This window comes from Numenius arquata, chromosome 6 (assembly GCF_964106895.1).
Source record: "Numenius arquata chromosome 6, bNumArq3.hap1.1, whole genome shotgun sequence".
NCBI classification, from domain to species: domain Eukaryota; kingdom Metazoa; phylum Chordata; class Aves; order Charadriiformes; family Scolopacidae; genus Numenius; species Numenius arquata.
The window spans coordinates 46,239,586-46,254,197 of NC_133581.1; the positions used below are offsets into that span (position 1 = coordinate 46,239,586).

Consider the following 14,612-nt stretch of genomic DNA (forward strand, 5'->3'; position numbering starts at 1 on the left):
TCGTAGATCTCTCCATCTAGTTTCTGCTATTCTTCCTTAGCACCCATCGAGCAGTTTGGCGAAGCTGTCTTACCTCGGAAAAATTAACTGCCAAGGGGATAATTCCTGCCACATAGCAGGCGACCAGCATGGCCAGAGACAGCAGGCAGATGGAGCGGAAGTCATCCATTTCACCGCTTTCTCTCCGGTCCCTTAAAGTGAAATTCAACAGCAACTTTTCCACCTCGCCCCACACGTCTTAACCCGTGCAGACACCGAGCTCCCAGGAAAGGCTTTCAGCCATGTCTCTCTCGCCCAGCGACTCCGGCCGGCTCAGCCCCCAGCGGCGGCCCCTCTGGGCCCGGCATGCGGTAGCCGCTATCCCGCCGGGGCCACCCGGGAAGGGTAACGGGTGGGTGCTGTGGGGAGGGAGCGGCCCAGCCCCGCGGCAGGCCTAGCCCTCACCTGAGGCAGCAGGGCCTTACCCAGCACCCCAGTGTCCCCGGGGGAGGGAAAGCAGAGGGCGCCGAGGCGGCTCCTCACAGAAGGACAGCCTGAGGCGGGCCGCGTCCGTGGGGCGAGAGGAACCTTACGGGACAGATAACGCGCCGCCACCCGCCCCCGCCTCGGAGGCCAAAGTGGCACCTCCGCGACCCAGCACTTCCCCTTCCGGGGCTTGCGTTGATCCCACGCGCTTCCCGACTTCAAGATGGCGGGGCGGAGCCCCGGCGGGAAGGCGCGACTCCCTCAGCAAAGATGGCCGCTACCCCTCTCCCGCCCAGCGCTAGCGCGGACGGCCGCTCCCGGCATCCTCAGCGCCCCCGCCCTGTGGCCGGCCGTTAGCGCGGCGCTTCCGGTCGGGCGCGGGGGGTTGTGGGGGGAATCGTCGCGCGCCTCTTCTCCGCGGCGGTGCTGAGGGAGCGGGAGCCGTGATGGTGAGCGGGGCGGGCGGGCCGGGCCCGGCGGCTCCTCCTCGCCCCTTCGCGCCTACTTAGCGGGGAGCCGGCGCGGCCTAGGGGAGCGGGGCGGGCTGGCTTTCCCTTCCCACTGGGGTAGGCAGGCACCGCGGGCGGGAAGGCGCGGCGGGTGGTGGGGAAGGCCGCGGCCACCGCTCCGGGCCTGGGGGGGAGGCGGCCGCCTCCCGCCCAGGCCCAGAGCGACGGTTGCGGCCTCACGAAGTGCCGCCAGGCCGGCTGCTCTCCAGGAGGGGGAGTTTAGCAGTTTGAATGGCACGCTAAAGTACAAAGGCCTACCAGTCGCGATAGTTCGTTGCATTCATCTAATAAATTTGAATGCGCCGAAGCAAGTTGTCGCCCTGCGGTAGGATGACAAGAGCTTCTGGGTTTGCAGCAAAGTTCTACATCTGTGTGGTGCTTGCTTAAAAGCAGTTGGCTTTTGCTAGGATGAGCAGCCACGAGCCCTGTCCCTGTTGTCTGAAGTGAAAGAGGACACTTGAACCACTGGGTGTTCGGTATACTACTTGTATTCACATCACCGCACATCTTACTCTTACAATACTTATAATATCTTCCTTTTTTTTTGGTTTATGGGGATTTTTTTGGGTTGGTGGGGTTTTTGTTTTGTTTTTTTTTTACCTTATTGTTGAGTAGACTCTACAGTTGGTAGAAGCCTCTTTGGGCAGCTGGTTTGGCTGTCAGTGCTGCCTTAACCATTTTTACAGGGTTGTGTTTTCAGTAATTGAAGTGCTTTCTAAAGTGCTGTCTAGAAGTTTAAAATTGGTGTTCAAAATATAAACCATGTGGTATGTCATTTAGCATCTTGCTTAACAACAGCCAGTACAACTGGGCTTTTAAAGAAAATACAAGAAAACCCTACATATGCATCATCATAATAATAAAACATATTAGACTCTTCCAGATAACCTGGTTCTAATGCATGAAGGTTTATAGATCTTACATTGTTTTGGTTTTCTTTTTCCTAATAATAAGATTTATATCTTTAGGAAAACATAATAGTTATTAATCACACTGATTTTTGTCTGGTCACCTAAGCACATATTCAGTAGGGCAGGTAATAGTTGGAGAAAACTTTTCTCAGGCTTCTGAACTTGTCACTTTTTTGCACTTCTGTGGTAGGAGAGGAAGAGCAATTTTATAAAATCATGCAATTTATTCTTTTTCCCTTAAGGTAAAGTAATAGGGAGTTCCCAAGGAAACATTTGCGATGTAGTGCGTTAATTCTACAATACAGATAGTCCCAGTGGCATTAATTTTAATAAATTCCAGGCCAGTATCTGACACAGGTATTTTAGAGTGTTTAAAGTGGTAAGTGGTTTAAAGTCAGAAGCCCAAATAATTTCTGCCTTACAGTTCTAAAAGAACTGGCTTACATATCTGGCTCACTGATACTTTTTTTCTATAATCTGATTATTGGGATAATTTCAGAATATATACATGTTCATTTATTGCTCAAACAATGGGAGGGATAGCCTGGTTATTTATAGGCCAGAAAGCCTAAAATGATTCCCAGGCAAGATTCTGGGAGACTCAATCTCAATTGTGACACAGTTTTGTAACTCCTGGTCAGTACAGTTTTATCTATACTCTTTTAGGCTTTGTCAAATTTCACTGAATTTTTTAGAGTTGGAAGGGACCATAAAGATCATCTAGTCCAACTCCCCTGCCGAAGCAGGATTATAGACCCAACTATAAAATAGACCCAACTTTTTTAATACTGAGTTTAGTTGAAAGATGCAAATATGTGTACATAACCGGACACCAAAAAATGTAATTTGCAAGACATTCTGATGCTAAAGTAATGCAGCTTTTTTTTTTTTAGAACACACTGACTGAACTGGCTGATGCATCTCATCCATTGTTAGTAAGGGATCCTTAGTCAAATCCTCCCAGGAAATCAGAGTTACAAGTCCTGGAAGCAAGCCTTGTCATTAGCAACCAGCAAATAAAAATTACAGTGCTGGAAAAAGTACTTTATAATGAAGTTTAGCAGAGTCATTTTGACTCCCCAGTAAGACATACCTGTTCAAGCATTTGCTTAGGAACAGCCAGATACCACACACACACCCCTTGGGGAATTTGTTTCAAATCTAGTGTCCTCTGGCATACATGGAAGTGGACTTAAATGGTCTAGTCTCCTTTGTATGATTTTTGTTACAGTGTGTAGCTCTGAATTCCCCTCTCTTTCCACTTCTGATTGTGAAAAGTCTTGCTGCTTCTGTTTCTGTGTGCAACTGTTCTTCTGGGATTCTTTGAATCTCCTTCTACCATGTTATTTGAGACAATTTAAAGAACTGAAAAATATATTCCAGGCATGGGAACACTATCAGTCATGGTAAATTTGTACTATTTTCTTGTATGCTCTTTGTAAATCCTAATAATTGCCATTTTTCTTTTCTGTCCCTGCATTCGAACACTGAACTGGTATCTTCATTGATATGTCCAAAGTGTGGGACAGGATTTTTCTACAAGCAACTGGTCAATTTAAGCCAAATAATACACTTTGGTATTTGTTTCCAATGTTTCTTACTCTGCAGTTGCCTCCATGAATATTACATGTCTGTACTCACCTCATATATTAGCATTGAAAATGTTGGATCCAATTAGCAGCACTGGAAATGGTGTTTGGTAGCTTGCTTGCAAACTTTGTGTGCTGTGTAACCTGTTAATTAGATCACAGATTACTGTGTACACTTCAAAAATCTTGCTTGTTGTTTGCTCAAATCATTTGCTGTAGCCAAGTGAAAAATATTAAAGCAATAATGCAAGCCACGGACTGTGCAATCATCTAAGTCTTTCCTGCAGAAGAAAAAGCTTACAGGCTCTGACATTTGGAACAGTTATCTGTGCCATAATTACTGTTTTAGTAGACTCACTGAAGTATGAAAAAATCAGTGCATCTGTTTTGCAGGAAATAATCTTGAATACTAAGTGTGGATTTGTTGTATAATTTGTGTTCCCTTGAAGCTGAATGAATAACACAAAAGTAGCTATTTGTGTTAAAATCTTTAAGGTGAGACTGACAGTGAAGTTATTTGACTCCCTCCTTGCTCTTTAATTGGGGTATTTGAAATCATACTAACAGCTTGCATTTGGAATAAAATAAGTAAGTGCAGTAATGGCATAGCTTTTATACATTTTTTTTCAACACAATAGCTCCTTTACTGGTGATTTTACACATTTAAACTATATAAGGAGTGATAGGACTGATTAGAAACAAAAACGCTTATATGAACGGTAAGTACTATTACGAAAATGTCTGTGTGTCCTTGAGTGCTGGTTCAGTGTTTTAATATTATGTTTCTTTTTAGTACTACATTCAAATAGCTTAATTCAAACAAAAAACATTCAAATTTTGCAAGTAACCTATTTTCTTGGTGTTCATTTTGTTTTTCAGTCTCACACAATTCTACTTGTCCAGCCTACCAAGCGGCCAGAAGGCAGAACATATGCTGATTATGAATCGGTGAATGAGTGCATGGAAGGTGGGTGCAGACATGGTAGACAAAAAATGGTAAAACCCCTTTTTTGACATATTCCCAAACTTACTCAGTAAGAAAATAAGTTGCTGTTCATGTTTTCCCAAGATAATTCACAAGAGAATATAAAAATGTCTCCTGCTTTTAGTTTACTAATGTTTTAGCAAACTAAAAATATCTATTCTTTGTTTCTAAAACTTCCTTTTTCTATTAAATGTCTCTTTGATTTAACTTAGATTGAACCACATTCAACTCATCAGAGTAGACAGTATTCTTGGCGGGGCCATGCAGCAGACTTGTCTGAAGCATTTTGTCACAGGATCAGAGCCTAACTCACTAATTTTTGTGCTAGCCACGTAGAGGAAAGATTGCTACTGGAGTTAATACATAAAATAAAAGTATGTGTGCAATTGATACATGATTTGCAGCCTCGTGGTATGTCTGCCAGAGAAGAAAATCCTGCATGACTTTAAGAAACACTTGGTGAGCTGAGAAAGAAGACTGAACTACTACAGCTGTATGATTTAAATGTGGAAGTTCACTTAACATTAAAAATTCTAATTCCAGGAAGTTTTGTGAGGCAAACAAAAGCATAATAAAGCCTCTGTGCTCACTTTAATATTATATTCTTGTCAAATGTATCTGAATTATTTATGGGCTGGCTTAAATAAAACTGATTTAAATTCATATTGTGACATTGTGCTGTCACTCTTACCTCAGTAGCCCTGTTTGACTCTTTTCATCAACAGTGATCTCTTCTGAGATTTGAATAGCTTTATTTAACATTACTTCTTCTCTTTCTCAGGTGCTTGTACAGTAGGAACATACATTGCAATTGCTGCCTTAAAATTATCAGAAGGAATTTCAGGTTTCCGTTGGAGCAGTAACTGCATGGAAAGTTACATCTTTGACTGAACTAAAATTTTTTACTCTAGATGCTTCTGTCCATGCATCTTACCTGATTTTATAGTATTAGTATTATGTTTCAATGCAAATAAATAGCCAGAAAAAAAGCATATCACTCTGCAAAATCTGAGTAAGAAGTTTGTTTTCATGGCAGTCAGCTCTAAACTTTCCCAATAGCTGTGTTTCAAAAGCTGAAGAAGTTTCAGCAAATACACTTGTTGGTTTTTTAATACTGCATTGTTAATCTTTTTTTTTTCTCTGTAGGAGTCTGTAAAATGTATGAAGAGCATCTGAAAAGAATGAATCCAAACAGTCCATCCATTACATACGATATCAGCCAGTTGTTTGACTTCATTGATGACTTGGCAGACCTCAGCTGTCTCGTGTAAGTTTGGTTGTACAAGTCCATTTCAGTGCCTTAGAGAAGTCAGCAGTCTTCCATGTAAACTCTTACACATTTTATGTGAAACCTGGTAAGATTGTGGGGTGTTTTGCAATAACTGTGTCGGTACGGCAGCAGTATTGCAGCTGGCATGCCATGTTGGTCACTCCAATTAACTGTATCAGAATAAAGTATTTCAAAAGAAAGCTTAGAAATTGACAGTTCCACTTGGATTTTAGTCACATTGAAGCTCCCAACATTTCAAATACTGAATTCCTACAGTTTACTACAGCTGCATATTTTATTAATGCCAGAATCTGTTTAAATTAGGGCTGTATCTACCTTTGTGCAGTTGGTCCAATTCTTAAGCAGGCAGAATGATCACAGAATTCTATTCAGCTGAGGGCTGTACGAGCGGTAGGATAGAAGTCCAGAGAAATGTATTGCAGCCAATTGTTTATTTTGATCAAGATACAGCAAGATGCAAGTTTCTGTAAATCCTAATGAAGTGATTGAGGAATAGATCAATCCTCCAGAGAGCCCTAGGTAATTGTTTGGGTGTTCTTGTGAATACATTATCTCCAGTTCTTATCTGTGTATTGTAGTTATGGGCAAGCAAAGGTGACCTTACATACATTTCCTTTGCATTCTGATGTACATACAGAATCTACATTACTGATAGTGACTTATTACAAATGCCATTTACCAAAGTTTTCAACAGAATAAATAAACCAGAATTACAGTTTCTGCAGTTACCTTGTTCCTAGATGTTCTGCCTCATTTGATCTTCGGGTGTCATAGTTCTGGCCTCATGCAGTTTGAAAGACACACTTTTGTTTTGTTTATCTGAGGGCCTGAAGCTAGCTACTTGCTTTAGGAAGTAGCAACTGTTTTCTAGTACGGTCTTGTGCCTTTCTTAATTAGGCTTGTAAATTCAGAGTTGCGCCAGATTTTACTTCAGCTTATAGTTTTCCACCAGATGGCACATGTAGCACGTAGTGTACCAGGCGTGGCTTGTGTTCGTGGACATTCCTATAGTACTTGCTATCTGGTCTTGCGGTGTAACACTATGAATGGATTGGGGTGGAAATCAGTAACTTTTCCTGAAACTAACATTTCTTATACTGCACTGGAACTACTACTACCTACTACTATATCAATATACACTGAAATTCTTTCTATGGCCATGAACCAATCATGTTGTGGTTTAAATAACAAGGCTTTCATAGAAACTATGCTTAGGTTGGTTTTTTTTTCCCCTCAGGTAAGAACTGTAAATTATTCTGGATGGAGTTAACTCTGGATTTTTACTTAGCTTCTTACCAATGACCATCTCACCCTTCTTATCTGATTAGAAATACCTGTACCAAGATTTAAAGAATGACCAGGACTTCAGTAGCTCTTGAGGCGTTCACTGAAATTCATCATTCATCTTCATCAGAAAAACATTAAACTTAACGACTAAGGGGGAAAGGAGGGCATGAACCTACACAAATAACTTCACACAACTTTAATTTTTTGGTCTAATTCTGCTTCAATTCAACAGTGTCTTGAGTAACTGAGCTCTCTGGTCCTGGCAAGAAATCATGCTAGTGGACTACTTTTATCGGCTATCCCTGAGTAGCAAAGAGAATGCATCTGGGGGTTCTTTTTCCAGTTTGCTTTTTACAAAGTGTCTTTGTTTGTTAGATGTAGGCTTGTCATCACTGCCAACTGGCAAGAATCCTTTGTCACTCATCTACAAGTCTACCTTTGCTCCTGGAAAACTATGCTTTTATTCATTTTCTAAAAATTTGAAACAGAAGTGGAACACAAACTGACATGAACACGTGCTTGAAGTAGTGTTTGGCTCATTCAAATAGATTAGATTGTTTCCTGGTGGAACTATTCTTTTTCATTCTGAGCTCCAGAATATTAAGGTGCTCCATTTGTAGTTTCCCATAAGTAATTATATTCATGAATTAAAATGTGAACACTGTGATCCAGTCATTCAGTAGTCCTTGGAGCATCTTGTTTTATTTCAGGTTCTTACTGATGTGCTGGGTAACTGTTTTTTAGGCAACAAGATAAATCTCTTGGGCAATTCCCATCTACTTCTGATATTACTTGATATTACTTCCTGCCTCATACACTTGAGGATGCTTAATTGTTTGTGAAGTTCTTATGGCAGATGTTCTACTGGACAGACTGATATTACATTATTTCTTTCTTTTCTCTCTAGTTACCGTGCTGATACCCAGACATACCAACCCTACAATAAAGACTGGATAAAGGAGAAGATCTACGTCCTCCTCCGCAGGCAGGCCCAGCAAGCAAGCAAATAATGTGGGCACCATCATGACATGGGTTTGGGGGAGGGCTTGGACAACAGGTGTGTACAGAGTGTAGTAGTGAACGTTTTGTATTATAGTCATCCTGTTGCCATTTTTCTAACTCTTTAGCCAGGACTGAATGTATTGTTAGAGATGCAAGGATTTTGTTGGATTTGACTTTTTTTCAGTGTAAATGGAGAAGAAAGTGCAACATCTTCAGCAGTTTTTTCATTTGTTTTTTTTTTTTTTCCTCTGGTTAGCTAATGGTCCTACCTTGTTTGAACCCCGGGGGCTGTTCGCTTTGTACTTCACCACATTCACTGTATGTGCCCTTCTGTGGGGTTTCCAACATGTAGTTATGTCCTCGAGACGGTCTTAATGGGGAATAAAAAATGACCCTTTAGTTAAACTTGAGTGCTGAATTTGGTGGGTTTTGCCAAACTACAAGTTCGATCTTTCTTGCCTGTTTACCAGAGAACAGGGCTTGAAAGGTTACGTGGACTGAACCAACAGTTGTCTGCTGTATTACAGAAGAGCTCAAATTCTGGCCTGCCAAGTTAACTTCTCCATCCTACTCTGTCTTTCCTGGGGATCTTCGGGAAACACAGCAACCCTCTCACACTCTAAACTCAATCTTTCTACCAGGCATTTATATTCAAAGTATGTCTTCTGTGGCATAAGATGGTTAGATGGTTAAGAACAGGCTGAATGTTCACGGACCCCACAAATTAGTCTACTTCCACCATTCCCTTGATAAGGGAATAGGCAAAGCAAGTTGTTTGGATGGGAATCTACCCCAAACTGCATTTTCTCTTTAGAAAGGATAAGGACTTAACTGTTTGCACACACTGTAAAAGTTATATCTGCCCCAGACATCTTGAACGCTGATGTCCTTGTAATTTTTCTGTGCTAAAAGAGTTTGGATTAGAGGACACAGACCAAAAACCACAACAAGTAGAAAAGCAAAGAAAGAGGAATCTGGAAAGCTGTCTCCAACTAATCACTGCCTTCAGAAATATAGTAAAGAGGGTTATGAGCGTTTGGAAACATGTACCATGCTAGCAGACATTCTGCTGGCACCCAGGGCTGCTCCAGCAGGCCAGGTGAAAAATTACCTCAGTTTGCTTCTTGTCTCCTTTCCAGCAAGCAGCACGTTTAGGACTTTCTCGTGGTGTGCCTGTCCTTAGAGGCATAAGGTAGCACTTCTACTAAGAGAGAGCAAACATTTGCCTGAGTTCAGCTACTTTGAAAAAAAGGTTTCTCAGCAGCATTTTGCAAGTAAAGCCATAAATTGCGTGATTACAAGAAGTATGTCAGAAAAGGATCTGTCGTCCCCTGCCTGTTTTGCCTGTGACAGATTGGTGCTTCCTGCATAGCAGGTTGGTACAGACCTGCTACAGTGGGGGAATAAACAATAAAATAATTTATATTGTCTGTTTCTGCAGGAGACTGGTACAGTATTGTAAAACATCTAATCATGGAATTGACGAGTCCTCACGCAGTCTCTGGACTGCCTGCCTGTGATTGCAGGCTGAGGCATGACCAGACCGATACAACTCATTTCTTGGCGTGGCTGTTCACTAAGGAAATAGTAAGGTGCAGTTCTGCGAGGTGGCCGAGCCCGTCTAACGGTTGACTGCTGCTGAAAGGCATAATGCTCCCCCCACGCTACATATGGGAGACGCTGGGTGTTGTGGGGAAGACACGACCAGGATGTGGGCAGGACGGCCAGTCAGCACCAACAGGCAGAGTAGCCGGTCACTTAAAACACCCAAACCTCACCTGAGGCTTTGAGAACAAGGTCAAGATGGTAGATGCTGTTGCAGAAAACAGTAGATAAATTGTCATATATATATATATACACACACATACATAAAGGACCACTTTATCTACGTGTTCCTGCCAGTCAGTAACGCACTGGGCCCAGGGGGAGCATGCCTGATACTATTCTATCCCGGAGTCACAGAATGGAGGGTTTGGAAGGGACCTTTGATTGCTTACTTTAATTAGTCCTTTGGTACAAGTCAAAAGTCTTGTGGCCAGTTCAAGGACCTCGGTCTGATGTAACCCCACTAGGATTAGAATTTGAGTTGTATGTGACTCCACAGTAACAATGGGAACACTCTCTTCGAAGAATCTCTCTCTCTGCAGCCTCCATCAGTGTGCTGAAGGGGATCAAGAAAAGCAAAATCGAGTTTGTATCCCTGCTTTGAAGGCGAAATAAGCCAGGCAGCTAAAATGCTTGTCTACAGTTTCTTCCAGCATCACAGTCTTTTAAAATAGACTGAAATCATGACATCCATCACAGTACATCATAAGCACAGCAGGAAAGTAGCATCCCCATCATTTTATCAGCCTGTTCTCTTGTTTAACCCTGTCACGTACAGCAGGGAAAGCCAAGACCACCTTGTTGTCTTTGTTAGTAGCCAACGTCCGCACTTCAGAAGGAAAACTGCTTACAGCAAGAGGAGGCTTCACCACTCATAGGATTTTTTTTTTTAGGTTGGAAGAACCATCAGATTTTTCACCTGTATTAGGAAGAGGTAGGAAAGTTGCTGGTTGTGATCTCGTTACCACACACCAAGCAAAGAACTAATTTGTCGTGCACAGAAAGCAAGGACACTCCTTAAGATGACTTACCCTCATAGGGAGGAGGGGAACGCTCCAGCTACTTTGCTTAGAGCATATAAACAGTTATGTAGGTTTGCAATCCCCGCTGAGTAACAGCCTGATTGTACTGGAACTCAGCTGTGCTGGAAACTCAAACAATCCATCAAGAAAACTAATAAACAGTGGAAAAATCAAGGGTAGCTGGATTACAAGTACAAAGTAATTTCAAGCTCCTGTTTTTCAACTGCTATGAAACTGTTAAGTGCCTGCTAGACCCTGGAGAGCATTAAAACAAATAAATTATAGCTTTTCTGGTTTACCATTATCATAGATTTGTTGGGCAGGGAGTGTTTGGGGGGGTGCAGGGAGCATAATTCAGCAGTTCTCCAGCAGGAGATGGGTTGTGGCTGAGGCTGAGGTTCCCAGCTATCCATAAACTGCAGGAGTAAATCCATTGAAATAGAAAATTATTCCAAAGCGCTGCAATATCGGCCGATTCTCTCAGGTTTTCTACACCGAGTGTCTTGTCTGCTATAGTGTTCCTCAGTGTTGGCTGAATATAACGTTCCATTCACTGAAACAGCAGAGGAATGAATTTGCCACTGAAACAGACCGAATGGAGATGTTTGGTTTTGCGCAGTACAGGGCAGCTCTCTCTTCCAACCCATTAACAAATGCTTCATCCTCACTGTGTCTGAGAAGGACTGCAGTTAAAGTAAGACCCATCGGGATTTGTTACAGGGAAACATGATATTCTAGCAATTAGTTTTCTCATTACAGTAATCTAAACTGTGCCTGTATGAACAGTTTATCTGGATGAGGTTTGGGCACGGCTCCAATTCGTAGGTTTTTATCGGTACTATTTGTGCTGAGTTTGCACATGACACGCACGTAGAGCTTGCAGGCTGCATACCCCAGCTCCGTGCCATCCCTGGTGGAGCATCAGCAAGGGGTTTGTTATTAATTTTGTACGCACCCCTGCAGTGTCGCCATAGTCCTTCCAACTAAAAGTGTTACTACACGCTGTCGTCTTAGCGTCAGCCGTGGGTGACATGCACACGGCTTCTGGAACTCTGTGTAGCTGCTGCGTGCCTTGCGTTTGTGCCGTGTAAGCCAGCAAGACCCAGAGAAGAGACAAACTGGGCTGTGCACTTAGAGGCTGTGTTTGTGGTCTCTGCCCCTGGCTAAGTATGACACTTGTATGGCCCAGGTCGCTAATGCACCGGTGCTTCCATCTCATGTTTCTAATTCCCTGGTCAGACAGCTTCTGCATCACTCCAGTGACTGTGCGGGAAACAGGCTCCTAAGTTTAAACTTCTCAGTTTTCCAGAGGATGGGGTTTCACACACGCACCCAACACAAACCTGTTGCCCTGAGAGGTTGGGGAATATCCACCCTTGGAGTTAATCAAGGCCTGACTGGACACAGCACTGAGCAACCAGATCTCGTTAGACCTGCTCTGAACAGGAGTTGATTAGAATCATAGAATGGTTAGAGTTGGAAGGGACCTTAAAGATCATCCAGTTCCAAGCCCCCTGCCATGGGCAGGGACACCTCCCACTAGAGCAGGTTGCTCAAAGCCCCATCCAGCTTGGCCTTAAACACTTCCAGGGATGGGGCAGCCACAACTTTCCTGGGCAACCTGTTCCAGTGCTTCACCACCCTCACTGTAAAGAATTTCCTCCTAATATCTAATCTAAACCTCCCCTCTTCCAATTTAAAACCATTACCCCTTGTCCTGTCACTACATCTCCTGACAAAGAGTCCCTCTCCGGCTCTCCTGTAGGCTCCCTTCAGATATTAGATGACTTACGGATCTTTCTTCCAACCTAAATTATCCATCATTCTATTGGATTCGCTACTGGAGCATCCTATATAATGAAAAATGGGAAACCTAAGCTTTGAGTCCCTACTCCGACCAATTTCATGCTGATATTTGAGCTCAGCATTCTCCAGGCCACCTGGGACAGTGCTGCAAACAGCGGGCTAGCGAGGAGTCCCGAGTGGGTTTGCGTGACACAACAGTAGCAGTCACCACGCTGGAGAAAGTGCAGCTAAACCCCAGTGACAAAGGCAGGGTGCAGAATAGTCAGATTTGCTCTTGTTCTGGTGTTCTCTTCGAATGAAAGAAGGTTCACATGGGACACTGAGAATAATGCCTCGTTGTAGAGGTTTAGTCCTGCGAGGTCTTCAGAGCTGCCACCCAAATGCCCCCCCCTTCTCCTCCATACACTCGCATACCCCACAAGCCTTTCCAGCCCTCCATGAATTAAAAAAGAAAAATCTGTATTAGAGATAAAAGGCCTCAGAAATCTGTGATTTACTGATAGGGAAAGCTCAAGGACATGGCAAAATACCAGAAGAAGGTAAGAAATGAGCTGTGTGTGACAATGGAGAGAAAAGCAATCACACCTGAGCCCCTGCCCCAACAGCCCCTGCTAATCCCATCAGTAGGCAAAGGCATCCTCATGCAGCATCCAGAAACGTACTTGCAGGGGAAAGAGGAAAGTCAGTGCTGCTGGGACTAGAAATAAACCTTGTTTCACATTTTGTTTTTAGCTGTGCCTACTCTCAGGTTCTGCGCAGGAAGGAAGTAGGGGAGGAAGAAATCGCTTATCTCTCAACAAAATAAGTCGATCTCTGAGGGAATTCTTGGCTTGTACATCTATTCCACTGTAGCACTGGAATGTAGCAGAAGCACCAAGACATTACCAGAGTGTAGCAAGCAGAGTCAGCATTCAAGTCTTCTCTTTGAAGTGCATTTCTCAACTCCAGAATTATTTTTTCTCCATCCCCATCATCTCCAGAAGTTTAGCCAGTGCCAAACCAATGCAGCTTCCCTTGCCTGGCTTGTAACACTGTTCCAGAACGCACTTCTCAACTCATGAATATCCTTCTAGATTCTGGGCTAAGTGAGTTTAACTTCAATTCATATCCACTTTATACTAGTAGCATCTTTTTGTCTTCTTTCTCCAAGTACTTCTCCCCTCATCTCCCAAGAAGGGCAATCATTCCCCATCTCAGTTTTGCTAAATTAGTAACTTGTGATTTGTAGTTTCTCCTCATACAAGAAGTTGCTTTGTCTCCTGCTCACCTTAGCAGCTTTCTGCATCTTTTCCTGTCTAACTTTGTCTTCGATTGAACATAATTATCATTCTGGGTACCTGCAGCCCTAAATGATGTTTACCAATCTTTCATACTATGGTAGCGATATCTCCTTAGTCTTAACCAAAAATGAATCCTTTAATACCTCCTAAAATTGCATGTGTTCTTTGTGGTTTTGTGTTTACAACACACTTAATTGTTCAGTGATCACTCAGTGCACCCTGTATCCCTTTCCTCTATCATCTCCAAGTAAAAGCACTCATTATTCGTATAAAGTGAAACAACTTCAGCTAGAAAGCTTGAGAAAGAGACATGTGAGAATAACCAAGCAGTGAATCTTAATGAGGACACTCACCTGGGATATTCCAGAGGACTCAAAGCCCATCTGAAGCAAGCAGAGCAGGAGCCACATTAGCCACAAAACTGTGTTGCTCTGTTTCTTAGCAGAAAGGCAACCAAATCAGGTCAGCCACAGCTCCAGGAAATATTTCCCTTAAGAAAATCCCAAGGAAAAAGTGGTACCTCCTTCCATCTTATAATTAATGGAGTAATCATCTTGTTAGCACATTGTATAACCTCGGCAGCTCGGCTCAGCACTCTTGCTTCTGTCTGTCTTACTCTTTAGCCCCAATCATCCCTAACTAGGGGAAGCCTGAGCATCTCATTTAGAGCCCCAGATTCCTCCTGGGTGGTGGGGAACGTCAGCCAGTAGAATTTTTATCAACCTCTGCCTGCCCCCCCAAGACACCTCAAATAAAACAGCTTAAGCTCCATAAACCTGAGCTCTTCATTTAAACTGCTTCTGTAGAAAATTCATGACTACCTCCAGGCATGTTGTCATTAGAAGTTAGACATTACTTAA

At 43.0% G+C, this 14,612-nt stretch overlaps 2 protein-coding genes across 4 annotated transcripts in view; one reads left to right on the forward strand and one right to left on the reverse strand.

Moving 5' to 3' along the window:
* SLC39A9 (solute carrier family 39 member 9) overlaps window positions 1-791 on the reverse strand; it is a 20,201-nt gene extending 19,410 nt beyond the window's left edge. For 2 of the 3 annotated variants that reach the window (XM_074148750.1, XM_074148749.1), the window contains exon 1: window positions 74-169. In XM_074148750.1, the coding sequence (XP_074004851.1) occupies window positions 74-169 (96 nt within the window). Of the gene's footprint in view, window positions 1-73 lie in introns of all 3 variants that reach the window. The other variant, XM_074148748.1, reaches the window with a different exon arrangement.
* Window positions 673-10,972, forward strand: ERH (ERH mRNA splicing and mitosis factor). The gene is made up of 4 exons (XM_074148751.1): window positions 673-914; window positions 4,354-4,441; window positions 5,606-5,726; window positions 7,945-10,972. Exons 1-4 carry the CDS (start codon window positions 912-914, stop codon window positions 8,045-8,047), a joined length of 315 nt encoding a protein of 104 aa, XP_074004852.1. The 5' UTR covers window positions 673-911; the 3' UTR covers window positions 8,048-10,972.
* Window positions 10,973-14,612: the final 3,640 nt, after the last annotated feature.